At 45.7% G+C, this 26143-nt stretch overlaps 1 protein-coding gene and 1 long non-coding RNA gene across 7 annotated transcripts; one reads left to right on the forward strand and one right to left on the reverse strand.

Moving 5' to 3' along the window:
* LOC103645441 (uncharacterized) lies at positions 1 to 1525 on the reverse strand. The gene has a single exon (XM_020543758.3). The coding sequence runs from the start codon at positions 1429 to 1431 to the stop codon at positions 1 to 3; it is 1431 nt and encodes a 476-aa protein (XP_020399347.1). The 5' UTR covers positions 1432 to 1525.
* A 48-nt stretch (positions 1526 to 1573) lies between these two features.
* LOC103643650 (uncharacterized) lies at positions 1574 to 14157 on the forward strand. 6 transcript variants are annotated; one of them, XR_004855525.1, is made up of 4 exons: positions 1574 to 2500; positions 2755 to 12447; positions 13513 to 13574; positions 13703 to 14157. It is a non-coding gene; the product is annotated as an uncharacterized lncRNA (long non-coding RNA). The 6 variants fall into 6 exon arrangements; XR_004855524.1 differs by having other exon boundaries at positions 1575 to 2500; positions 2755 to 13574; XR_004855527.1 differs by having other exon boundaries at positions 1581 to 2500; positions 2755 to 3200; positions 3395 to 14138.
* The last annotated feature ends 11986 nt before the right edge of the window (positions 14158 to 26143 follow it).

Genomic DNA, 26143 nt, shown 5'->3' on the forward strand with positions numbered 1-26143 from the left:
CTACTTGCACAATGATAGGCCTATTCGCCTTGGATTTGGAACTAACCACACTGGGGCTGGCCAGTTGGACCAAAGCTGAGGAGATACTATTTTCTCGCTGCAATTACGTTCCAAGTCAAATACACCAATATCACGTCGTTTACTCTTGAAATATGTATATGGTTCGTCATCAGCGAAGTAGATATGATTTGCTTTCAGCTGTGGGTGTTCTTCTGCATGGAGGCAAAGTGATAGGTTGTGCCCAAGAAACAACACATTCGCACCCAGGCTACTTATCTCAACAAGTTTTTTTGAAGTTGGTTCCAGTTTATAAACTTTGATCATGGAGGTACTATGCCAAGGCAAGTCAGGTCCAAAATCTGGATCATATTCATCTTCGTTATCCCCTTCTTCTATAGTGTCGTCGGACCTCCATATTTGCAGCATCTGACCACATGAAGCTTGAACCATGTAAATCTTCTCGTCATAGAGATCTTTAACACGACCCAAAAATATCTTGTGCGTGATTGTTGGGGTACCAAGATCGAATTCATGGATTTCTCCTAGTTGAGTGCAGGCATACAACAATTGACCATTAAATAAGCAATCATCATAGGAATCACCTTGTGGCAACCAAGTCCATTTATCATCCCCTGCCCTTGCAAAGGAAAGCTGACAGTGTGGGTTATGGATGAGCACCATAAAGTAGTCTCCCGCGGATGGATCTGAAGAGAGGAAGACCTTGTGGAAGAGGTGGTCACGTAGCTCACTGAGGTCAAATATGGACGGTATGTCCGAAACTTCCCACACCCCAGAGTACCCTGAGTGCTCATATCCGCAAACGACTCCAATATCACTAAAGATCGGCTTCACCTGATCAATGGTGGTGACAGATGGCAAGGCAATCTGGTCGCCGGTGATGGGGTTTACAATGTGCAACTCAGACCTCTCATCAGCGGTGACAATCCAACCATATGACGAGCCAAAGATGTACCTGCTACAGAGAGGAGGGTCCGGCAGAGTTAACGTGTAGGTCTTCTTCTCTGCAAGGCTGTACAGGCAAGCTGCCTTTGTGCCGGCAGACTCAGAGGTGTAGAGAAGGCATGGTGTGTGCTGAGGATTGTAAGATCCACTGTTGCATAGGCTGGTGTATATGTCACGCCATATGGAACAGACTGATCCAGCACGCACAAGGTCAGGTAACTCCAGATTAGCAAAGATAAGCCACAGAACATCGAACGACAGGTCCTCCGCCGTCTTCTCCATCGTATTCGGATCAAATAGAGTGTTGAACTCGGATGCTTCAAATCGTGACTTATCCATCAGCTTGGGATGAGATAGATTACTATTGAACTTGGACAATATAAATCGCAGCTTCTCCATCAGCTTCATATTAAACATGGTACTACTGAACTTGTATACTATAAATCGAAAACCACCAACAGTATACATCCTCAATACTCAGATTAGACCCGTGGAACTAGCGACTAGGAACTAACGATCCTGGAGGGTGAACTTACAGGCTAGATGGCTGGTAAGGGGTGGACAACAGGTTTGGTTGTGTTGAATGGGACGGGAAGAAAAGGTATGGGACCTGGTATGTGCGTCTTGAGGTAGTAATTTATAAGGGCGTGGAGGGAGTTTGTTGAATTCTGTTACCGTCGGAGTCGGACTCTATCTCTATCTCCAAAAGTCCGTTCTAATCTAATCTCTTCGTGCGTCGTCCTAATCAGCGCGAGCCGCAGCCCCCGCTGACGCGAATCGCGACCTCCGCGCGACCCTCCGCCACCGCACCCTCCGCTGACCCGGTCTCCCTGCCGCCTGGAGCGATGAAACCGCACCCTCCGCCACCGCACCCTCGCGCCCAAGCCCAGACTCAAAACTCAGCCAAACCCCTCGCATCTTCCCTCCCACCGATGCGCTCGCGCCGCCGCTCCCCATCCCCCCTCGACGCACCTCCCCATCGGCCGCCCCACCCCCGCCCGCCGCGTCGGCATCCTCCTCGTTCGCGGTTGGCTCGAGCGGCACCGATGGAGCGACGGCTCCGTTTCCCAGAAGGCGAAAGGCCGATGAGACCGACGGACGATTCGTGCCGATCGCACACCGGCAGGCGGTGGCGAGCCGGGCGGACGGGGCGGCGGCGGGCTCGCCGTACGCGGTGCATAGGGGACATGAGGGTGCTGCTGTCTAGGTCGTGTAGGTCGGTCGCCGGTCCCGCCCGCCGTCTCCACGGCCAAGACCGTGGTGGCGTCCTCCTCCAACGTTCGTCCGTGTTTGTCTCCATGGCGCTCTCGAATGCCTAAGCCAAGGCCGACCGCCTCGAGCTGGTGCTCGACGAAACGCCCCGCAGGACCGAGTTCTGGTAGACCATGCTCGTCGATTCGCTGGCGAGGGCCGGCCGACAGCACGACGCATTCTGCCTCTCTGCGGAGATGCGGGCCTCCAGCGTGGCCTGCGACTCCCACGTCTGCGTATGTCACTACGGGAAGAGCTACATATTCATCGTAAATTATGTGCAAAGGTTGGTCTGTTAAGCATCTTGCAGATATCTGCAAGGATTCTATATGATTCCAGAGTAGATGTAATAGGTATTCAGGTAAATACAAATGAAGTTATACTGCACTGTTTTGTCAATCGTGTTTAGAGATTTAGATTGGTAAGCCATTTATGTACGTTGCAAACACATTCTTTCTGTTCCCTATATCATAATGTAAACAAAGATATTCAAGTCCCTATATCATAATGTAAACAATTATGTACCTTCCTCTCTGCAAGGATGTACAAGCAAGCTGCCCTTGTGCAGACAGACTCAGAGGTGTAGAGAAGACATGGTGTCCGCTGAGGATTGCAAGATCCATTGCTGCATAGGCTGATGTATGCGGCACACCATCAGGAGCAGACTGATCCCGCACACATAAGGTCAGGTACCCTCTAGATTAGCAGAAAAAACTTAAACTTTTGGTCTTCTTCCTTTGATTACGAACAAATATAATATATTTTTTTCTGTAAAATTTTATATATTATTGAACTTATTAAAATTTGTTCTATATCATGTGGTCTCAGTGCACGCTTTGCGGATTTTATCCTGGGAATTCTGAATTTGGCTTGCCCTTTGCGGATTTTCAAGTGGTGTGTGCTATTTGTGGATAGGTTTGGTGCTGCGAACAGAGTGTTAGAACCAAATTCTTGTCAGGCTAAACCGATTTATATCATAGATGCAGGTGATTTTTTTTCTTATGATTATGATCTTAAATGGGATTTAGTTGGACCGTGCTATTCTGCTATAACTGTAAAGTTAGGGTGCCGAATAGTTGATGCACCTGCTTCATCATCTAGAAAAAAGAAATAAAGGAGATTTTTGACGAGTTTCATTTTTTTATGGAACCTTCGTTGGTGGCTCGAGCAACATATAAAGGCGATCATCACTTCCGATGAGTTGAGTTTTATTGCTTACTATTTCCTTCCTTCCGATTCTTAGCTGCTAGGAGCTTTCAAGTTGTTCCCTCCCATAATCTAGAGTAATTACAGATCTGTACACGTTATATAAGCAATTTCCCTTATGCAAACCTGGATGATTAGTTATGTATATAGAATTTTGAAGAGAAAATATATTTTTTCGAATACAGACTTTGTTCTGCCCTCGAATCCTCCATTTTAAATAGCAGCTTGATGTACTAGTTCTCACGTCATGCTGCTATAAAATAATTGGAAGGCCATAGTTTATTTGATTGCCATAGCCCAAAGTTTCACTTCCATTGCCATGGTTGAGTGATGAATTTCCATGATGCTCCTATGGCGTAAAACAAACTAAAAAAGGTCGTCATTAATCATTGTTGGAGTTGTGGTAAAACATATATCAAATCATTTGGTTCATGTGAACTGATCTAGAAACCACGTTCTGTATCAGCAACTCAGCGCACAAGGCTGACTAGAGAGCAACTGTAAGCTTACCACAAACACTAAAAGCCTTCTTCCAACTGGTATGACAGTTCCACTTGGCTTCTCCCTATGTGTGTTTCAAATCAAAATGTGCAAGAGACACATACCCAATTGAAGACCCATCCATGGTGCCTGAAACATTAATAAACCTTATGTAGTTCCAAACCTCACGGCATAATATAGCAAGCTGATTGCGGTTAACTTACCACTGAGAGGGCATTTTTTGTAACGGTCGATGGTGCCCGGCACGATTTCACCAATTAAGGACCCACTTTCATCATTTGTTTGTGGAGTCCTCAACGATTGATGATTACTACCTAGCCATGTACCAGCAGTTGACACTGGACTCGTTAAAAAAGATCTTGTGACCTGTACAATCAACTACAAACTTATAATTTCGTAAACCTGTATTTGACTATTTGTTAGCATACTGCACAGCAGTGAAAGCAGAGACATTCAGTAGTTAGATAGGTAGAAACTTAAGAGCATACTTCTTGACTTATGAGGTCCACACACAAAAACGAAAAATCGTCTAACATTTGTTCAAACAGATGAAGCGCATGTCATTAGAGTTGGTTGCCCGTACTATATCTGTGGACATGTGAGCAGATGTTAACTTGGTTTTTATTGTCCACCTTCCCATCATTGGACATGTGAGCACGGCTATCATGGAGTTCTTCAACCAATGGCCCACAATAGTGCTTGCCCTTTTGAACTCACCCGCGTTCAAAAACATCACATGCTCACAAAATCAGTAAGGAAAGCAATAAAAGACATAACTTGTTTCTAAAACGGTGGCTTTTGTTTCTTCAGTTCACCATCATATTCAACTTTGTCATTGTATGTTGCTAAAAAAACTCGGTCGGGGAGGGAAAGACCGTCCTCCCGGTATTATATTAAGAAAAGACCGAAACAATGGTCTCGGTCGAGAAAAACTTCGAACCCTGGCCCTATCACTAATGGGCCTCGTCAACGGTCCACTCTGCAACGGCTCAACCGGAGATAAGAATAAAAAGGGGCCCAAAGGAGCACCCATATACAAACCTCTTGTTACGGCGGCCAAAAACAAGCATACACAAAACTATCCATAAAAACACCGAGAAAACTACTGCAGCCCTCCAGCACTAGTACTGGGAGCAGCCAAAAAGGAGAGACCCTTTGCTCCAGCAGCTTGCCATTTCTCCCTCTTCTCATTGACAAAATCCAAGAGCATGGTGAGGCTTGGTGACACACCATCAAATACCACTCCGTTCCTATGCTTCCAAATCAACCATGCCCCAAGAATGACCAGAGAGTCCAATCCTTGTCAAGCCAGACACAATGGCTGAAATTCTTTTCCACCACAATAGGAAGTGAGTGTCATCATGAAGAGGAGCCAAACTTTCTTAGAATGTTATACCAGCACACCCTTCAGAAAACACAAGATACCAGCAAATGGTTGGTCTCTGGCTCTTAATCACAAATGGGGCATCTAGGAGGGTGATTCAAGCCTCTTTTTTCCAGCCTGTCAGCAGTCCAGCATCTATTATGAGCCACCAACAACAAAAAAGAACTTGCATTTGGGGGTGCCCAAGACTTCTAGATCCTTTGATAATGTTCAAAGGAAACAGATCCAAAAAGAGGCCATTGTATACGAACTAGCAGAATATTGGATATCGGGGGCAACTGAAAAAATATGTTTATCCTTAGTATTAGGTTGCAACACCATACCAGATAAAGAGTTCCAAAGGTGAAGATAGTCAGTCAAAGCTCCCACAGTTAATGCCCCTCTAATATCAGCAATCCAACCTCTGTTTAACAAGGCTTCTTCATTTGGCTAGCCTCTATTAATCATTGTTGGACGACTGATCGTCTAGCCCGTAGAGGTTTGGGCCACCCCCAGTGTTGCTTACTTTGTGATAAGCAGGAAGAGACGGTGCAACACTTGTTGGTGTCTTGTGTTTTTGCAAGGGAGGTCTGGTTCAGAAGTTTGGGCAGAATGAGGTTGCAGCACTCGGCGCCCATTCCTGATTCTGCTGTGTTCCAGGATTGGTGGAGAGAATCTGAGGAATTGGTGCCTAAGCCACAAAAGTAAGGATTCAATTCCTTGGTGATTTTAGTGGCTTGGCAAATTTGGAAACATAGGAACACTTGTGTTTTTGAAGCTGCTTCTCCGTATATCAGCAAGATTTTGCATGATATTCATGATGAAGCTGTTTTGTGGGGTATGGCTGGGGGTAGGGGCCTATGAGGCCAGTAACCATCCCTCTCCTTCCTGAGGTCTAGTGTGTTTGGATTGGTTGTGTGTGTCTGATGGATTGTTTCAGTTTTCTGTGTTTTTGCCCTCCGTAAGGAAACCCATGTATTTGCCTATTTGGTCTTCTTAGACCTTTTCCTTTCCTGTTAATATAATGAGGCACAGTTATCCTGCGTTTTCGAGAAAAACAAGGTTTCCTGTACAGTTGTTCTGGAAGCAATTCTTTTTGGGATAATACTGAACAACCTTGGGGCAATATCTGAGACTCTCTTTCCATTAATCCATTTGTCAGTCCAAAAAAGGGTATTACAGCCATTCCCAACCTCAGTGATAAGAATAACAGAAAAGAATGATCTGGCCTTACTAGGAACTTGTATAGGGAGATCAATCCATGGTTTGGTAGGGTTAGTTTTTTCCAACCAAAGCCATCTCATTATAAGTGCCCAACAAAGCTCAGGGAAACTAGAGATACCCACACCTCCCATTGCCTGAGGTCTGCACACTTCCCCCAAGCAACCAGACAATGGCCACCCTTCGCTTCCCTCCTTCCTCTTCATAAGAAACCCTTCCCGATCTTATCAAATTCATTAATGCCCCATTTGGGGAAGTCAATAGCCATTGCAGTATAGACAGACATCCCAGTAAGAACATGCTGCACCAAAACTCTTCTGCCTGCCCTGTTAAGCAAATCAGCCTTCCAGTTGGGTAACCTATCAGCAATTTTGTCCACCAAGGGCCAGGATTGATGCTTAGAAAGTTTTTGTAAGGATAATGGAAGGCCCAAATATTTGCAAGGGAAGGAAGCAATCTCACAAGGTAAGATGTTTTGAACAGCCAGGATAGTTTCCTCAGAACATCTTATGGGATAAATATTAGACTTTTGAGCATTGTTATGGAGTCCAGAAGCATCCCCAAAAAGTTTTAGGATGTCAAGGGTGGTAGAGATATCAGCCTGGGTGGGATGCAAAAACAGGGCCACATCATCAACATAGATTGATATTCTGTGTAATTTTTTCCTGCTGCATAAATGTTGTAACAAACCTTCCTCAGCTTTGAAAAATAGAAAACTCAGAACATCCATAGAAAGAATAAACAGCATTGGAGACAAATGGTCTCCCTGTCTGAGGCCTCTTCTATGTTGGATAATTGTGCCTGGACCGCCATTCAAAAGCACTTGAGTGGTAGATGATCCAAGAAGCTCACATATGATGTCTCTCCATATCAGACCAAAACCCATCTGTTTCATTACTTCAATCAAGAAAGGACAAGAAACAGAATCAAATGCTTTTATTATATCTAACTTGAAGAGCAATCTGGCCTTATTCTGTGAATGCAGTAATCTGGATTTCTGTTGGACCAACATGAAATTGTCTTGAATAAATCTTCCTTTGATGACAGCACTTTGGTTTGGGGAGACTATCTCATTCAGTTTTTTTGCCAGTCGGTTGGCAAGCACCTTGGTGACTAATTTGGCAAAACTATGTACCAAACTAATGGGTCTGAAATCCTTGACCTGATCAGCCCCCTCCACTTTAGGGATCATAGTAATATATGCTGAATTGAGTCTGCTCATATTTGTGAAATTTCTGTGCCAAACAGCTCCCACTGCCTTTAGCACATCTTTTTTGATAATATTCCAGCATACTTTATAGAACCTTCCAGTGAAACCATCAGGCCCAGGGGCCTTGTTAGAAGGCAAATTTCTAATAGTGTCCCAAGTTTCCTGTTCTGAAAATGGGAGATCCAATTCAGAGAGATTATGCACAGGTAACCCAAGAGCCTCAAGGTTTATAGTTCTTTCCCTCCCTGCAGCCAGCCCTATAAGGTTGTATAGAAGTGATCTACAAGAGCTTCTTTCTCAGTATGGCTAGTTAAAGTATTCTCCCCATCTCTGAGTTTGGTCACCAAGTTCTTTCTCTTTCTATGTCTGGCATGCATGTGAAAAAACTTGGTGTTTGCATCCCCATCCTTCAACCAACTGATTCTTGATCTTAATCTTGCCATAGTCCTTTTGAATGAGGTCAACAACAAGGATTGCTTTTTAAGCTTATTTTTAAGCCACAATTCAGCAGGAGTAAGGAAGATCCTGGGCAATCTCAAACCTGTGCAAAAGCTCCTTTGCCAAAGCCAACTAGGAAGTCACATGGCCAACCTGCCTATCACTCCAACTCTGTAGTCTCCTCTCCTAGAATTTTCTTTAAGCTTCCTTTGCAAGGTCAGATAAGGACAAGGAGAAGGTCCAACAGAAGTCCAAGCAGCCTGTACAGTATCAAGGAATCCCTCCATGTTTGGCCAAAATGCTTGAAAGTGAAATCCTTTCTTTCCATGGAAATTATCCTTTAGACCGAGAAGCAGGGGTCAATGATCAGAATCTTGGGAGGCAGAGCTTTGAAGCAGAACATTAGGGAAATATGATGTCAATGAGCAGAAAACCCTATCAAGCTTAACCAACACAGGGTTGTCCTGCTAATTAGACCAGGTGTATTTTCTACCATGTAGTTGTATTGTATCTCTCTTAGAGCAAGATCATTGATCACAGACCTGAATCTACCCATCATAGCCCTATTTAGGTTTGAATTATTTTTGTCAGAGTCCCATGCAATGACCCATGTCCCATCACAAGCAGCCCTGATGTCCTAAATTTCTTGAAGGAAAAGAATTTTCTCAGCATCAGTCTGAGGCCCATACACACAAGTTAACCACCAGGGAATTCCATCATCTTTGCAAAACTGGACAGAAACACAATGGGCATCCATCCTTTGTACTCCTGTATGTCCTACATTTCTTTTCGAAGCAACTAGAATTCCTCCGCTAGCACCAACAGAAGGTAGAAAAACAAATTCAGTAAACTCAACTCCCGATGTCACCCTGAGTAATAAGTTACATTTTTGTTTCCTGACAGCACACTATATCCACCTGAAAGGAATCCACCAGGTCTCTAACAGTATCCATCCGAACAGAAGAATTAAGACCCCTAACATTCCAAACAAGAATTTTAGAAGGATCCATAGAAAACAAAATAGATCAACCAAGGGGGTGGGACCAGAACACTAATACTTCAAATTATCAGGAAGTGCCCAGCCAAATAGGGCAGAAGGGGCTTCCACCTGATCCTAATTCAGAAAGTGATTGAACAGCCTAGCATATTCTTTTAGAGCTTCCCAATGGGGATGGCAACGGGAAATTCCCCGTCGGGGAATAGCTCCCCATCCCCGTCCCCGCGGCATCCACACGAATGCTTGTGGGGAACATTTCTTCTCCATCCCCATTTCCCACGGGGATAAATCCCCAACGGGGATCCCCATCCCCGTTTAAATTATAATTAAGACTTACGTTCTTTGTTATTGATGTTAAACATTGTCACTTATACACATTGTCAGATGTAAGAAATCATTATGCATACATCAAAATGAACATGTTTGTACAATTAGTGGCCTCTTAACAAGGTAATTATTTATTTTTGTCGTTAACTAGTACACGAAAAAAACGTCACATGCAAGTTTAACGGGCCCCGCGGGGAACGGGGAATGGGAATGCTTCCCCGTCCCCATCCCCGTTTACCCGTCGGGGGATAAATTTTCCCCGTTTATATCCCCGCGGGGGAAGTTTCTTCCCCATCCCCTAATGGAGGACTTCTACGCGGGGAATCGGAGATCGGGTCCCCATTGCCATCTCTACTTCCCAACACAGATTCTCTATATATGTTTGATGATGTGGTTATATTTATCCAACCAACAGTTAGAGATATTAGTACTGTACTGGACATTCTTCATATTTTTGGGGAGGCTTCCGAGTTGCGAACCAATATCCAGAAAAGCAATGTATACCCAATTAGATGCGGGGAACAAGACTTGACCTTGCTGCAAAACTCGTCGCCTTGTGAGATCTCGCAATTTCCCTGCAAATACTTGGGTCTACCTCTTGCCATAAAGGAACTTACCAAGGACCAAGTACAACCGATTATTGATAAAATTGCTAACCAACTGACAGGGTGGAAAGCTGATTTGATGACTAAGGCTAGATTAAAGGTACATGTGCAGTTTGTCCTCACATGGATGGTCATATATCTCGCAATGGCTGTGGATTTACCACCTTGGGCTATCAAAGTATTGACAAGATCCGACGAGGCTTTCTTTGCCGAGGGCGCAAAGAAGCGAGGGAAGGACACTGTCTTGTTGCTTGGGGAAAAGTTTGTCGGCCGCTTGAGCTTGGTGGGCTGGGGATTTCCAATCTCAATGATCTTGCTTGGGCACTTCGTATGCGTTGGCTCTGGTTAGCAAAAACTGATCCAAGACGGCCATGGGCATCTCTTGCTATACAAGTTCCCAGCAATGCTAAAGATTTCTTCTCAGTGGCTATGCAAACTGAAATTCGTAATGGGGCCTCTACTCTGTTTTGGTCTTATCGTTGGTTGATGGGACACAGGGTCGTGGACATTGCCCCATCATTATTCCAGAATATTCCTAAAAGAAGGGTTAATAAGAAGATTGTCTTGGATTATCTCTCTAATCATACATGGATTTCGGACATACAAGGAGCTCTTACTGTATATCTTGCTCTATGGGATAATCACCTTGGTTCAACTTAGACCTGAAGTGGATGACACTCACTTTTTTCGTCTCGTCACCAATGGGAAGTATTCAGCAAAGGCAGCCTATGGGGTTTTTTCCTTGGGTCGACGACTTTTGAACCGTACTACAGAATTTGGAAAACCTGGGTTCCTCCAAAGACCAAGTTCTTCATGTGGCTGGTAGCTCAACGAAGGCTTTGGATAGTTGACATGATGCAAAAGAGGCATGGATCACCCTGTGATCAGGAGCAGGAAACACTTGACCATCTACTGATTGGGTGCGTGTTCGCCCGGGATTTCTGGTTTAAACTTATATCTCAAGTTAATCTCCAAAGCATGGCCTCTCAGCATGTTGATGCATCTTTTATGGGCTGGTGGAGATGGCTGGGCAATCAGGTCCATGGAGTGGCTGGGTAAACTCTGGTAATTTTAGGAGCATGGACACTGTAGAAACAACGGAATAACTTTGTCTTCGACAGAACTAGACCTAATGTGGATCTTGCTGTTAGGATGGCTGATCAAGAGCGAGAGAAGTGGAAGCTGGCTGGAGCAAGAAAGCTATCCTTGCTAACTAGTCACATCCCGGGTCAGTAGGCTGTGTTAGAGTTAGTAGTTTTGTGTGTTTTATACATGGATGAGTATTAGTGTGCCTGTACTTGGCCCCCGTAAGGTGGCTGTTTTGTATTATCTTTGTATTTCTTCTTAATGGAATGGTATGCAGCCCTCCTGCGTTTTTCGAGAAAAAAACTTCTTGAGCTAAAACACTATGTGATGCTGTTTGGGGGGCATTTGCAGGATGTTATACTACCATGAATATTGGATGATGCCACTCTAGCAAGTTTAAACACAATGATACACTCAAATAATGTTTATGTTAGTGCTTCTGCGGTTCTGCCTCTCCCCAGTGTTGGTATCCTTAAATTGTTTCCCATTTGTTACTTATGATATATATGCAAGCAGGTACTAGGTGCAAGCGTGTAATCAGACTTTTTAGCCTGTTAGATCTGTATCCAACGGTAAATATAATTGTGGTTTGTTAGAGTTTTTTTATAAAGCTATACCAGGTGGTGGTGGAAGGGTTTTAAGGGCCTGTTTGGTTCACTACCTCAGTTGCCACACTTTGTCTAACTTTTCTGCCTAAGGTTAGTTATTCAGGGCACGTTTGGTTTGTGGCTAACTGTGCCCCACTTTGCCTAAGGTTAGTCGTTCGAATTGAATAACTAACCTTAGGCAGAAAAGTTAGGCAAAGTGAGGCAAGTTAGGCATCAATCCAAACGGGCCCTCAATTCGAACGACTAACCTTAGGCAAAGTGTGGCACATTTAGCCACAAACCAAACAGGCCCTAAGTGCTAAATATGACATACCGTTGGATCTAGATCTAACGGATCCAAATGTCTCCTTGCGTGCTTGCACCTAGTACATGCTTGCATATTAGTCGTTCCCATGATATAATGATCTGTTGCAGCTATAAATTGGAGCTGACAATTAAATCTTTTTCCATCCTATCTTCTGACAGGAAAAACATTGCTTGCGAAAACGTTAGCACGTATTGTAAATGTACCATTGGTTATAGCTGATGCGACATCATTAACGCAAGCAAGTTCATTACTGACTTACTAACATTGTTTTCTTTAGAATGTCTTGGAAAGGAGTGCAGATGTTACTAGACATGTATCTGGAGAAGGTGTTCAACAAGCATTGTTGAAAATCCTAGAAGGAACTGTAAGTTACTAAAGTTGCCTTTGGTTTTGTGCCTGTGGAATTAGGAGTTTAGAAGCTATCTTCGATTCACTTTTTTTTATAAGGATCTTTGATTGACTTTAAACCTCAGTAATGATTCTTTGTATGTTGCCTACTTATTCCTAACGCATGTTGTTAATATTCATGAGAAAGTATCACACAAGAATTCTCGCAATGATAGTATACAGGTTACATACCCTATATGGTCCTTAATGAATACGTGCACTATATATCATATGGGTTAAATTTGGATTCAATTGAATGAAAAAGGATCTTTAAAATGTTCTTTTTTATGTCATAAGGACCCTGTACTACATTACACATAATGAGCAGAGGAAGTGTTACCTCAAAAACATTTATTGACAACCAGATAACAGCAAACACGCTGGTTGTGTTAAAAATGTGCAGGGCATAAGTATTCTACTCCCTCCGTCTTAAAATATAAGAAATCTAGAGTTCAAAATTTGCACCAAAATACAAGTATTCTGGAGTTCCCTTTTTCTTTGTCTTTTAGCATACAATATTGAGATTCCTTTTAAAATTAGCATCACCCAAACAGCCACTCAGTTGTTTGCAGTCTTATTTTCAATCTTGGATTCATGCTTTTCTGTTTTTCTGCTGAAGATATTTAGTTACCAATCTTCCTTTCTGTTTGGCTTTAAATATGTTTTTATCTATCCCAAAAAGTTGCTCAACCTATGTGCTTTTGAAATGCTACTACATTTTCAGGGCATAGAATAAGGTGATTGACCACTTCCATTTAAAAATTGCTTCCAACTTTTCCTAAAGAACATTCCACGAAGTCATAACTCACGCCCTATTGGTGATGGGCAAAAATTAGCGCATTAGCTACCATTCAAGTGCTTATATAGGTTGTGAATGTTTTAGTTTGTGTTATTTGATAATATATCAAACTTGTTTTATTTGAATGTAAATGATTTGGACTGATATCTTGCTTCAAGATCATCTATGTTTTGTTGTCTTGGATATTGTTACTTTATCTTCATAATTTACCGCTATCATTTGTCCTTCTCATATTGATGTTAGGTAGTTCCAGTTGACGATGTGTGAATCAGGCAATCGTCGCCCTTGTGCAGCTTTGCTCCATGGTGAATTTAAATTATTTTATTTTGCCAAACTGATTCTGAGTTGTGGAAAATACCAACATACGAGAACTCAGTTTGGTCAATTATGGCAATTTCATTTATATCACTGCTTGTTATGTCTGCTATCCTAGGTGCTTGTTTCTTTGTGAGGAGACACCGGATAGGATGGGACATTGCTCGCCCTCCCCAAGCTCGGTAGTTCCATGGAATGAACAACCAATTAGTTAAAGCAATGTCAAGTCTTATTTTCACACAAAAGTGCAAGATGTTGATTGTACATCATCAACATGTGCCATTTGCTTGGAAGACTACATCAGAAACGTCATATATTTTGGAACAGAGGTAGTAGTCAATAATTAGCTTATTCGTTTTTTATATGGTTGTATATATCCTAGCAAGAGACCACTCTGTAGTCATTTCCTTAGTTTCTTGAGAGCTGGGACCACACTTATAGTGAAGAAAACTATGTTCAACTAACAGAATTAACTTGGATGCACCTTTGCACAATCATATCTGTACAAGTTTTGGCGGCATATGCTTATTTCAAATTAGGCTTGTGGTGTTAGATTAATATATTCATTGGATATGGTGTGAATTTCTGAGGGATACCGGATGATGTGTACACCTGTTTGTCTTTGTCAAAATGTTATCATGCATTCTTTTTGTCTTTGTCAAAATGTTATCATGCATTCAGGGTAAAAATGTTATTATGCATTAACCTGATGCTTTAGCTATAATTTACTGATATGATAAATCCAGCAGTTGTATAAACTTACATGCTATAACATAAAAAAAAATTACTGAATTCTTAAACGTAGATAATTACTGAACGATGTAATAATGGTTAGTGAGCCATATAAAAATTGCTATAAAATGGGTAATTACATGATGGTACACTTATTACTGCAATTCTTACCGAACGAAAAAATATTGTTACTGACCAATCAATGTATATCATATCTATTGTTATTGATTACAGTTGTCTACTTACCGGAACCGGAAGGTTGCCATAGTTCTTTCCATCCATATCATATCTTTTGTGGAGATCAACAATGTGTTTTTATTATATTTCTGGTGAAGACACTTCATCGAGGTGTCGCCCCATGCAACGCAACTCCACTTTGCATGTTGTCAAGGTAGTAAACCTAAAAAACGATTAAAAAATAAAAACAAATATGCTTTTACATAATAAAATCTACTTGCCAATGTGCATATCAAATAAACGCTTGTGTGTTCAAACAAAGCATATATATTACTAAGTGAAAAAACTTACTATAAGAAAAAGTACGCATACCTGGATAGTGGGTGTGGTTGCTTTCTTGTAATGATCACGTCTGAATTTATCTGCTTTCAACTTGAGATCATCACAGATAGTCTGGCACCAATTATATCGCTACCCTGACTCAAAACATGTATAGGGCCAAAATCACTTCCAGATATATTTAAGCTGGCCGTAGGAAACAAAAGAGATTTGCTTGCAAGAACAAAGAAACATTGTAAAATCCTCTTGTCCCCATATTTTGTGTGGTCATTGAACATTCTTTCCATGACCAACGAGGGACATCTTTCGAATTGAGCTTGTTATACACAACTATTCCCTTTGCACAATCGTATGTGAATATCTTAATCATTCTATTTTTCTCACATAATTTTCTATACATAACAATATAATAGAAAATTTTTATTGAACGTGTGGATACTGAAAAATGGATAATAACAAAAAATGGGTGTTATTGTTTCTGACTTGAAACTAGCTCTGGAAGAAGTCATGGACCGGTAGTCCAGCTCAGGAAACTTGTCTTCTCTCCTTGATAATCCGGTAACAAATTGAACATCCTCTCCTTTTATTGGCAAGGACTGTCTACCAAATACAATGCATAGAGGAGAGTCATACACACTAGATAAAAAGAGACCAGTGAGCATCCGATCCTTAATTGCTTCAATGCTCATTTGCAATTATATATATATATATATATATATATATATATATATATATATATATATATATATATATATATATATATATATATATATATATATATATGGCAACGTATCCTGTGTAAAAGGTTCTCCTACCTTTGGATCTAGAAGCAAAGGCTAATTTTAATCCCACCTGATAATCTTGTGTTTTTTCTAAAGAACCCCCTCCTGGTAATCTGGTGCGGAAAATGTAGTAGACAAAATCCGAGCGATAAAAACCATATATTATTTGGCGACCAAATTTAGCGAAAAATCATTGCCGTAGGAACATTTGTTCTCACTTTCCCTTTTCCTGAACAACTCCACGTACACACCCTGCTTCTTACGAGGCCACTACATCCAACATTGCGTCCGAGCTCCATGGCAACCCGCCACCGCAAGGTCGAACTCAACCGACACCAACCCTTGAGTACTTGACCACTCAGATTTTTAGGCCATCGAACAGTGATGGCGATTGAGTCAGCTTAGAGTAAGGTGGTGCGTCGACACGAATCAGCGACGAGAAAGGTGTCGCACGACATGCTCAATTGCGGGGTGTCCCCGTGGCCTCTGTGCCAGGCTGAGCTAGCCACCATCAAGCTAGGGCGCCGCATAACCGCCAACGAACAGTTTGACACCAACGACGATCATGCCTTGTTCGACGGAATGTCGGATAAGGCCCTTATCGACTGCACGACTCGATCGGTTGATTGTTAAAGTCGTTCGTCAATGATATGGCGCAAAATGTTAGGGCGGTGGCGAGAAGCATAACCTACCACAACAGAAACATAATGCATTTTTTGGAGCTTCCAACAGCCAACAAAAATAACGATTATTTTTTACGGTCTAGATCCAGCCGTTAAAAATTAGGACTTATTTTTGACGACTAGAGATGAACCGCTGAAAATAAACAGACATCGCCTTTGTTATTCTCTTTCATTTGCATGCACGCTTGTCTCCCCGTCGCCGCTCGTCCGTGCACGCGTACCTGCCCGCCGTTGCCCAAGGCACGCAATCCAACCCCGGACCCACCGCTGCTCATTGCACCGCCCCTCCTCGCCCGGCACGCGAGCTCCATGCCGTGGCGAGGAACCTTCGGCCACCGCGAGGAACCTTCGACTAACACCACGAGCCCAGGCCATCGTCGCCCTGAGCCTCGGCGACCGCCGCCCTGAGCCTTGGACACTGCCGCCACTCACCGCACCGGGCCTCCCCTCCCCATCCACGCCTAGCACACGCTTCCCCCGCCCCACCACGTGCCATCCTAGGTGTCGCCGACCCTCCCCGGCAACGTCCCGCCCCCATAGAATGCCCCCTTCAAGGTCTACAAGGTGCATAGTGCTCCGTCTCATCATCCTGTGTGGTCCTTGGATCTCTGACTGCACACTGTCGGCGGAAATTTCCAGTCCTTGCTTCCTCTTGGAGGAGGAGGCCTGTAGCCTGTGCACCTTGCAGGGGAGAGAGATAGAGAGCAGTACAACGTGAGGACATGGGTAGCTTCGAAAAGCTAGCGAGAAGAGCGGTGGAGACGGACACACCGGTCATGGTGAAGTGTTAGGGCCCCTGGCTTGGGTGTGTCGGGACGTGAGCACCTGCGCCGACTTCGAAGACGATACCTTTAGGTTTGCGAGGTGAGTTTTAGTTTGTATTGTCTTTCTGAATCAGTTCATCTCTATTACAGACTTTATAAGCCAACTACCTAGGCCGGATAAACCTAGGACCATACCATCAGATTAAGAACTAATGACCCAACTGTAACACTATAAAACCATTAAATAAAAATGATGCAATTAGTTTATTAATGGTAATTATAATAATGAATTTTCTTTTAAGTGTTTGATTTTTATTTGTATTTAGAATATTTTTTGATTGCTCATGATTGATTTTGGATATTGAATAGCATTTCTTTTTAAATAAAAATCCAAATAAATAATATAATAATTATTAGTCCAAAAATAAATATTTTATTTATAAATAATTTTGGTATAATTATTATGAATTTTAGGGTTATTTAAAAATATATTTTTGAAATTAGAAAAGAAATAGAAAAAAAGAAAAACCCTAACCCTAAGGCCCAATAAGACCCATGTAAGCCAGCCATGCGCCCTCCCCTGGCACCCAGCCGCCGCCGCCGCCACTCTTCCCCCTCCCCTTCTCTCTCTCCCGCGCCCATCTCTCCTCCTCCCTTTCCCCAAGCCGCGCCGCCAGGAGCCCAGCGCTAGGACGTCGTGCCCCGCTCCCGAACACCGCGCCAGGAGCGCGCCCAGGCCGCGCAGCTGCCGCGACCAAGCCCCGTGACCCGACCACCCGAGCGACGCCCGCACCGCTGCCAGGCTCGACGCCCTACCGTGCCAACCGACCGCGCGACCCAGCGCCCCGACGTCGACCGCGCCCAACGCCCTGCACGCGAGCCGAGCCGCGCCACCCGCGCATGTCCGCCTCCCGAAACCGTCGCTTTCCTCCATCTCTCTCTCCCCCATTTCCTCTCCCTCATTGAAGCTCCATTGATGGCCATCAATGGCATGATGTCGGCCATTACTCTCTCTCCCCGGCGCCCCTCTGTCTTCCTCTCCTCTCCCTCTATAAATTGGAGACGAATCTCCCTCTCTTCCTTCCCTACCCGACGACGAACTCCCTTTCTCTCTCGCGCTCTCCCCATTCACGAGCTCGTCGTCGACCGGACCGTCCGCCCCGCTGTCCGTGGAGCCTCGCCGGAGCTTGTACCTCGCCGTCCGAACGCTCACCGACGATCGCGCCCGTTCCCTGCCCGCTGAGCCCTTCCTGCTCGTCGACCACCATTCCTGCGCATGAACAAAAGCTCCAAGGTAGAAGAAGGCAATTTTGCGATTTAGTCCCTGGTTTTGTAAATTAAATTTAATTTCAGGATTTTCAGTTTAAAGATTGTCAAAAAGCGATTTCGATGTATACGTGTAACCAAAATCGAACCCCGCGACAATACTTCGGATATGTGTATGATTTTATAATTTTAAAAATGAGTACTATCACTATTCACTACCTCGGTGATTTACATACTAGAACACGTTTACAGATTTAATTTCGCTTTAGTGTGTGTGGAACGATAATTGTTAGTAGTATTTTAAGTGTAAACTTATTGGCATGAAGAAATAAAAGAAATACTAGGCCACATATTCCCGGTCAAATGGAGATATAGATTTTTACTATTCATGATAAATGTGTTCATAAGTATATCACTTAATTACTTAGAATTAGAAAATATTTATCTATGTCATATTAACCATGAATATGCTATTAAAAGTCCCACTTAGTAATTTACAATTACTTCTTAGAATATTAATGTTAGAAGAATTAAGTAAATAATTTCTATCCATACGTATAATTTCTATTTAGAAAAGAAAGGAGAAAACCGAAAGGATATAATTTTATAATAATGTTAAAATAACTTAATTAGGCGCTCATACTTTCCTAATAAAGAAAATGGTAGTTATGTTGATAAACATAGGTTTCTTACTAATGAATTAGATAATCTGTTTCTAGTTTAAAATGACCTTTTTAATAGATATCATATTTTTAATTTAAAAATATTCTTTATAGATGTTTAGGTATGGCTTTCTTAAACAAAAATTTAAAAGAAACTGTAGACCATATGTTTCCTAATAAAAATAAAAGATAAATATATGTCCAATTACATTTCCCATAGAATTTAACTTAATCTTATATTCAAGTTCTTATAAATGATGATATATTATGTCTCACAATATTTAAAAGTAATATAGGGCTTTCTAATATGAACGTTAAAATGGATTAATTACTGTCATTGCTTTTATAAACTAAAATGATAGTTTATATATTTTTCCTTTCAAATGATTTAGGTCATATGTTCCTAAATTGAAACTAAATATAATCAATAGATTATTTATATTTTTCTCACAATTTATTAATTAGACTTACATTTCGATTTGCCAACTAGTAATATAAGCGTGATTAATCCGTTCATCACATTGAATTCATATTATTTATATATGATTTAGTTTTTTCTAAAGGATAAAATAAAGAAATTAGTGTTCATATTCTTTTTATAATCAAAATGTTAGTTTACATATTGTTTTGTATATAGCTTTCTTAATAAAGAATATTGTCGGCGTTTTGGACCCGCGAAGACCCTCAACCGACTAGTGAATTTGTCGCTGCGTGTCCCTGCCCAGATGGGTTGATGCAAGATGAAACACAAGAGGGAGGATGAGGCTTATATTATCTTGCATCGGGGTGCTCGTAGTAGGGGTTACAAGCGTCGCGCGCGCGCGAGAGAGAGAGAGTCTGGCCCCGCTCCCTCGCCCTCCTTTCGTAGGAAGGCCCTGGACGTCCCCTTTTATAGATACAAGGGGAGGGTCCAGATGTACAATGGGGGTGTAGCTATGTGCTACGTGGCCGGCGGAGAAGTGTCTGAGCCCTGTGTACATGCTATCGTGGCCGTTGGAGAAGTGCTTGAGCCCTGTAGAAGCACAGCTAGCGGTGCAGCACGGATCCTGCTGACGTTTCCTTGCTTCCGTAGGGAGCTGAGAACCATCGACGTCATGGACGCACACGGGGCACCATCATTACCTGTTACTGGAGTGATCTAGATGGGACACCGGTCTTGTTCCTTCGTTGCCTGAGGCAGCTAGCTAGGGGTAGGGTAATGATGTATCTCCTGCAGCGCGGTCGGTCCAAGCCCAAGGTTGGGTGAGGCGAAGACTTCTCCTGAGGCCGAGGCCGAGGTCGGGCGAGGACGTGACTCCTCCCGAGGTCGAGGCTGAGGCTGAGGCCTGGGGTCGGGTGAGGCGGAGACCTTCTCCCGAGGCCGGGGCTGAGGCCGAGGCCTGAGGTCGGGCGAGGCGGAGCTCCCTGTTGTGCCCGAGGCTGAACTCGACTGTTGTCAGTTTTACCCTGGTGGTTGGCACAGTAGCCGGAGCGAGGCGAACAATGCTGTTTTCCTGTCAGGAAGGTCAGTGAAAGGGCGAAGTGACTGCGGTCACTTCGACCTTGCCGACTGAGGCGCGCGTGTCAGGATAAGGTGTCAGGTGATCCCCGCATTAAATGTGCATGCGATACAGTCGGTTGGTGAAGCGATTTGGGCGAGGTCGCTGCACGACGAAGTTTGCCTTCGGGCGAGCCGAGGGTGCGCCCACTGCCTGAGGAGGCCCTCGGGCGAGGCGTGAATCGGTTCGGGACTACTGTTCCCGCCCGAGGCCGGGCTCGAACGAGGCGAGATCGCGTCCCTTGGTAGACGAGGCCTTGACTTGAACCGTGCTTATCAGTCTTTATGGTTTTTTCTGAAGATGTTTACCAGCCGTGTTTAGGAGTGTTGGGGGTACCCCTAATTACGGTACCCGACAGTAGCCCCCAAGCCTCAAAGGGAGTGTAGGTACTCGCTTGGAGGTTCTACCGGATTTCTTGCAAGGGGACCAGCCTTTCTCAGTTATATTTTGTTCCGATTGGTGCGCGCGAGCGCACCCGTCGGGTGTAGCCCCCGAGGCCTCGGAGGAGTGGTTTGACTCCTCTGAGGTCTTAATTCTTTTTGTGATGCCTCGGTCGGCCTTGTTGTTCCCTCATGCGGCCTGGCCACAGCCCGGGTGCACGGTCAGGCTCCGAGTTTTTAAGCTGGTTTGTTGACGTGGTCAACAGTTTGGCCGTAGCCTGGTGCGAGAGCAGCCCCCGAGCCTCTGCACGGAGCGAGAGGACGATCAAGAACCATCTCGACTTTTATTGTACGCCCCTTCGTCGCCTTTCCGCAAGGAGGAAGGGGGGAAAGCGCCATGTTACCCTCGGAGGGCACCGAACATGGCGTTTCCAGTGAGTTGCTAACGAGTGATCCGAGTGGATGCCCGAGCCCCGTTCGATAAGGGTCGGCTAGTGGCCCAGAGGCGCGCTCCAAAAGTACCTGCAGGTGATTCGCTGGACCCGGACCCATTCGATAGGGTCCGAGGGCTCGGTGCCTCCCTCCGGTGGGATTCCATTACAAATCGTTCCCGCTGGTCTCGGAAATGTCCTAGGGTACCTCGGGAGCGTAGCCCAAGCCACGACCATGTAACGGACGTACCCAGGGTCATCCCTGACTCTGCGTGCTTTGGGGCGGCTGTCAAACCCTTCTGAGGGGCTAGCCTTCGAACCCCTGATCAGTAAAGGGCTCGGAGCCTGAGTGCTCTGGGGCGGTTGCCGAACCCCGCAGGGCGCAACCTTCGAACCCCTGATCAGTAGGAGGGCTCGGGGCCTGTTTCCTTCGCCGAGAAGGATCCTTTTTCGAAATATCCCCTTTCCCAATCCCTGTGGCAAGAGAGAGAGAGGAAAAGAAAAAGGATATGAATTTAAATAATGTGGCGCACCTTTTTTTGACGCGGTCATCATGATGGAGGTGAAACGACACCCGCTTCGCCTGCCAAAGGTGTCGCTTGCCCTGCCAAGGAGTTAATGCGACGGGACGGGCGATTCGCGGGGCGTCTGTTGCGCGTGCGCGAGTCGTTCGAGGAACAGAAAAACCGTTTCACCTTCGAGTTTGAATTTCGCGAAAGGTTCGAGCGAGGTTTTGGGTGGATCTCGCCCGGGCCTTTATATATCCGGAAGAGGGGCCGGCGGTGGTTCTTTACCCTGCCATTTGCGCTTGCCTTCTGCTTTGGTTTCCGCAACCTAAGAGAGTAGACAGAGAAAGCCGCGCACCTCATCCCCTCCGCCGCCACCACCTCCGTTTGGCGATGGCTGACAAGGTGACCGTCGTTCCGCCGCACGACCTGTGGCCTTTCTCCACCGTTACTGTGGAGGATCTGGAGGCCCTTGTTACCGATGGTTTGCTCCGTCCTCTCTCCGGCGGGCCGCAGCCGGAGTGGATGGCCCCGGGAGCGAGGCCGACTTGACTCCGCCGCCGAGGTACGTGGTCAGTTTCATCCCCTTCCATGAGCGGGGGTTTAGAGTGCCAGCGAGCCGCTTCATGCGGGCGCTCCTGCACTACTACGGGGTGGAGCTGCATAACTTCAACCCCAACTCTATTGCACAAGCGGCCATCTTCGCGGCGGTTTGCGAGGGTTTTTTGGGGATTGACCCTCACTAGGACCTATGGACCCATCTCTTCTCTGTGGAGTTCTTCGCCGTGTCGACGGACGTGAAGAAGGTCCGTATGGCGGTGCGGGCCGGCGGCTGCACCCTCCAGCTGAGGTCGGGGCGCGCGCAGCAGTACATCCCTGCCTCCCTTGTGTCTTCGAACAAGGGGTGGCAGAACCGGTGGTTTTATCTCTGGAACAACGACGGGATGCTTCCGCCGTTTTCCCAACGAGTGGTGACCGCCGCCGGCAATAACTGGCGCTGGGGGGCCACGCGCGAGAAACAGGAGAAGCTCCAGCCTATTCTGCATGCCTTGCAGAAGTTACGAGATGAGGGCCTTACCGCTGCGGGGGTCGTCGCCGCTATCCATCGCCAGAGGGTGCTCCCTTTGGCAGAGCAGCGGTTGCGGCTCTCGGAGATGAAGCCGGGGGTCGATTTGGAGGGCTCGCGGATGTCCTCGACCTCCCTCTCCGCCGACGACCTCCTCAAGCGGGTAGCGGGTACGGTAGGGAGGTTGGATGCTGGCGCCCTTACCCAGCCCGCGATGCGTCCGGACCATGGGTATGTGTCCCTGGTAAGTGTCCGACCCCCTTCTGTTTTGCGCCGAGTTTTCTACACCTTTGATTCTTACTATTGGGATTTTTGTTCGTCCCCAGGGGTTGAGGGGTTTTAAACCCTCTCGGCCACCGGTCCCGGAGGACGCGGTGGACCGAGCCGCGCAAAGGCTCGCCGCGGAGAAGGAAAAAGAGAAGAAGGACGCAGAAAAGGCCCGAGCTCGTGAGAGGATGCGAGCTCGGGAAGCCTTGGAGAAGTGAAAGGGAATTAGGCTTACACCTATTTCCTAAATGTTTTGGTGGTTGAATTGCCCAACACAAATAATTGGACTAACTAGTTTGCTCTAGTCTATAAGTTCTACAGGTGCCAAAGGTTCACAAAAAGCCAATAAAAAGGCCAAATAAAGGGTTCAACAAAGAGAGCAAGGGATAACCGAAGTGTGCCCTGGTCTGGCGCACCGGACTGTCCGGTGTGCCACCGGACAGTGTCCGGTGCACCAGGGGACTTCAAGCTGAACTCCTCACCTTCGGGAATTTCCAGAGGCGCTCCGCTATAATTCACCGGACTGTCCGGTGCACCACCGGACAGTGTCCGGTGCCCCAGGGGAGAGCGACTCTGAACTCGCCAGCTTCGGGAATCCGCTCCGCAATAATTCACCGGACAGTGTCCGGTGCACACCGGACTGTCCGGTGTGATAGTGGAGCAACGACTACTTCGCGCAACGGTCGACTGCAGCGCATTTAATGCGCGTCTGTGCGCGCAGAGGAGCAGTGCACGCGCGGGTGGCACACCGGACAGCCTACAGGGCCTGTCCGGTGCACCACCGGACAGCCAGGCGGGCCCACAAGTCAGAGCTCCAACGGTCGGAACCCAACGGCCTGGTGACGTGGCTGGCGCACCGGACAATCCGGTGGCGCACCGGACTGTCCGGTGCGCCCGTCGACAGCAGCGTCCACCAACGGTCAAGTTTGGTGGTTGGGGCTATAAATACCCCAACCACCCCCACATTCAAGTCATCCAAGTTTTCCACCTTTCAACTACTTACAAGAGCTAAGCATTCAATACAAGACACACCAAAGTGATCAAATCCTCTCCCAATTCCACACAAGGCTTTAGTGATTAGTGAGAGAGATTTGTTGTGTTCTTTTAAGCTCTTGCGCTTGGATTGCTTCTTTCTCTCATTCTTTCTTGCGATCATCCCAATTGTAAACAAGGCAAGAGACACCAATTGTGTGGTGGTCCTTGCGGGAAGTTTGGTTCCCAATTGATTTGAGAAGATAAGCTCACTCGGTCCGAGGGACCGTTTGAGAGAGAGAAAGGGTTGAAAGAGACCCTGTCTTTGTGACCACCTCAACGGGGAGTAGGTTTGCGAGAACCGAACCTCGGTAAAACAAATCCGCGTGTCACACTCTTTATTCGCTTGCGATTTGTTTTTGCACCCTCTATCTTGGACTCGTTTATATTTCTAACGCTAACCCGGCTTGTAGTTGTGATCAAGTTTGTAAATTTCAGATTCGCCCTATTCACCCCCTCTAGGCGACTGTCAATTGGTATCGGAGCCCGGTGCTTCATTAGAGCCTAATCGCTCGAAGTGATGTCGGGAGATCACGCCAAGAAGGATATGGTGACCGGCGAGAAGCCCGCTACAAGCCACGGGAAGGCTCCATCGGGAGAGTCCTACAGCAAAGGGAAGGGGAAGGAAAAGGAATCCCCTTCACACAAGTCACGTTGGAGCGGTGACAAGAAGAAGAAAATGAGGAAGGTGGTCTACTACGAGACCGACACCTCATCGCCATCCACCTCCGGCTCCGACGCGCCGTCCGTCACTTCTAAGCGCCATGAACGCAAGAAGTTTAGTAAGATCCCCTTACGCTATCCTCGCATTTCTAAACATACACCTTTACTTTTCGTCCCATTAGGCAAACCACCAACATTTGATGGTGAAGATTATGCTAGGTGGAGTGATTTGATGCGATTTCATCTAACCTCACTCCACAAAAGTATATGGGATGTTGTTGAGTTTGGTGTACAGGTACCATCCGTAGGGGATGAAGATTATGATGAGGACGAAGTGGCCCAAATCCAACACTCCAACTCCCAAGCCTCAACTATACTCCTCGCCTCTCTAAGTTGAGAGGAGTATAATAAGGTGCAAGGGTTGAAAAATGCTAAGGAGATTTGGGACACGCTAAAGACCGCACACGAAGGAGACGAGGTGACCAAAATCACCAAGCGGGAAACGATCGAGGGGGAGCTCGGTCGCTTCCGACTTCGCCAAGGGGAGGAGCCACAAGACATGTACAACCGGCTCAAAACCTTGGTGAACCAAGTGCGCAACCTCGGGAGCAAGAAATGGGATGACCATGAAATGGTCAAGGTTATTCTAAGATCCCTCGTTTTTCTTAACCCTACACAAGTTCAATTAATTCGAGGAAATCCTAGATATACACTAATGTCTCCCGAGGAGGTAATAGGACATTTTGTGAGCTTTGAATTAATGATCAAAGGCTCAAAGAAGATCAACGAGCTTGATGGTCCCTCCACGTCCGAAGCACAACCGGTCGCATTCAAGGAGACGGAGGAGAAGAAGGAGGAGTCTACACCGAGTAGAACACCCATCGACGCCTCCAAGCTCGACAACGAGGAAATATCGCTCGTCATCAAGAGCTTCCGCCAAATCCTCAAACAAAGGAGGGGGAAGGATTACAAGCCCCGCTCCAAGAAAGTTTGCTACAAATGTGGTAAGCCCGGTCACTTTATATTGCTAAATGTCCACTATCTAGTGACAGTGACAGGGGGGACGACAAGAAGGGGAGAAGAAAGGAGAAGAAGAGATACTACAAGAAGAAGGGCGGCAATGCCCATGTTTGCCGGGAGTGGGATTCCGACGAGAGCTCCACCGACTCCTCCTCCGACGAGGACGCCGCAAACATCGCCATCACCAAGGGTCTTCTCTTCCCCAACGTCGGCCACAAGTGCCTCATGGCAAAGGACGGCAAGAGGAAGAA

This window comes from Zea mays, chromosome 1 (assembly GCF_902167145.1).
Source record: "Zea mays cultivar B73 chromosome 1, Zm-B73-REFERENCE-NAM-5.0, whole genome shotgun sequence".
Taxonomy (NCBI): Eukaryota; Viridiplantae; Streptophyta; class Magnoliopsida; order Poales; family Poaceae; genus Zea; species Zea mays.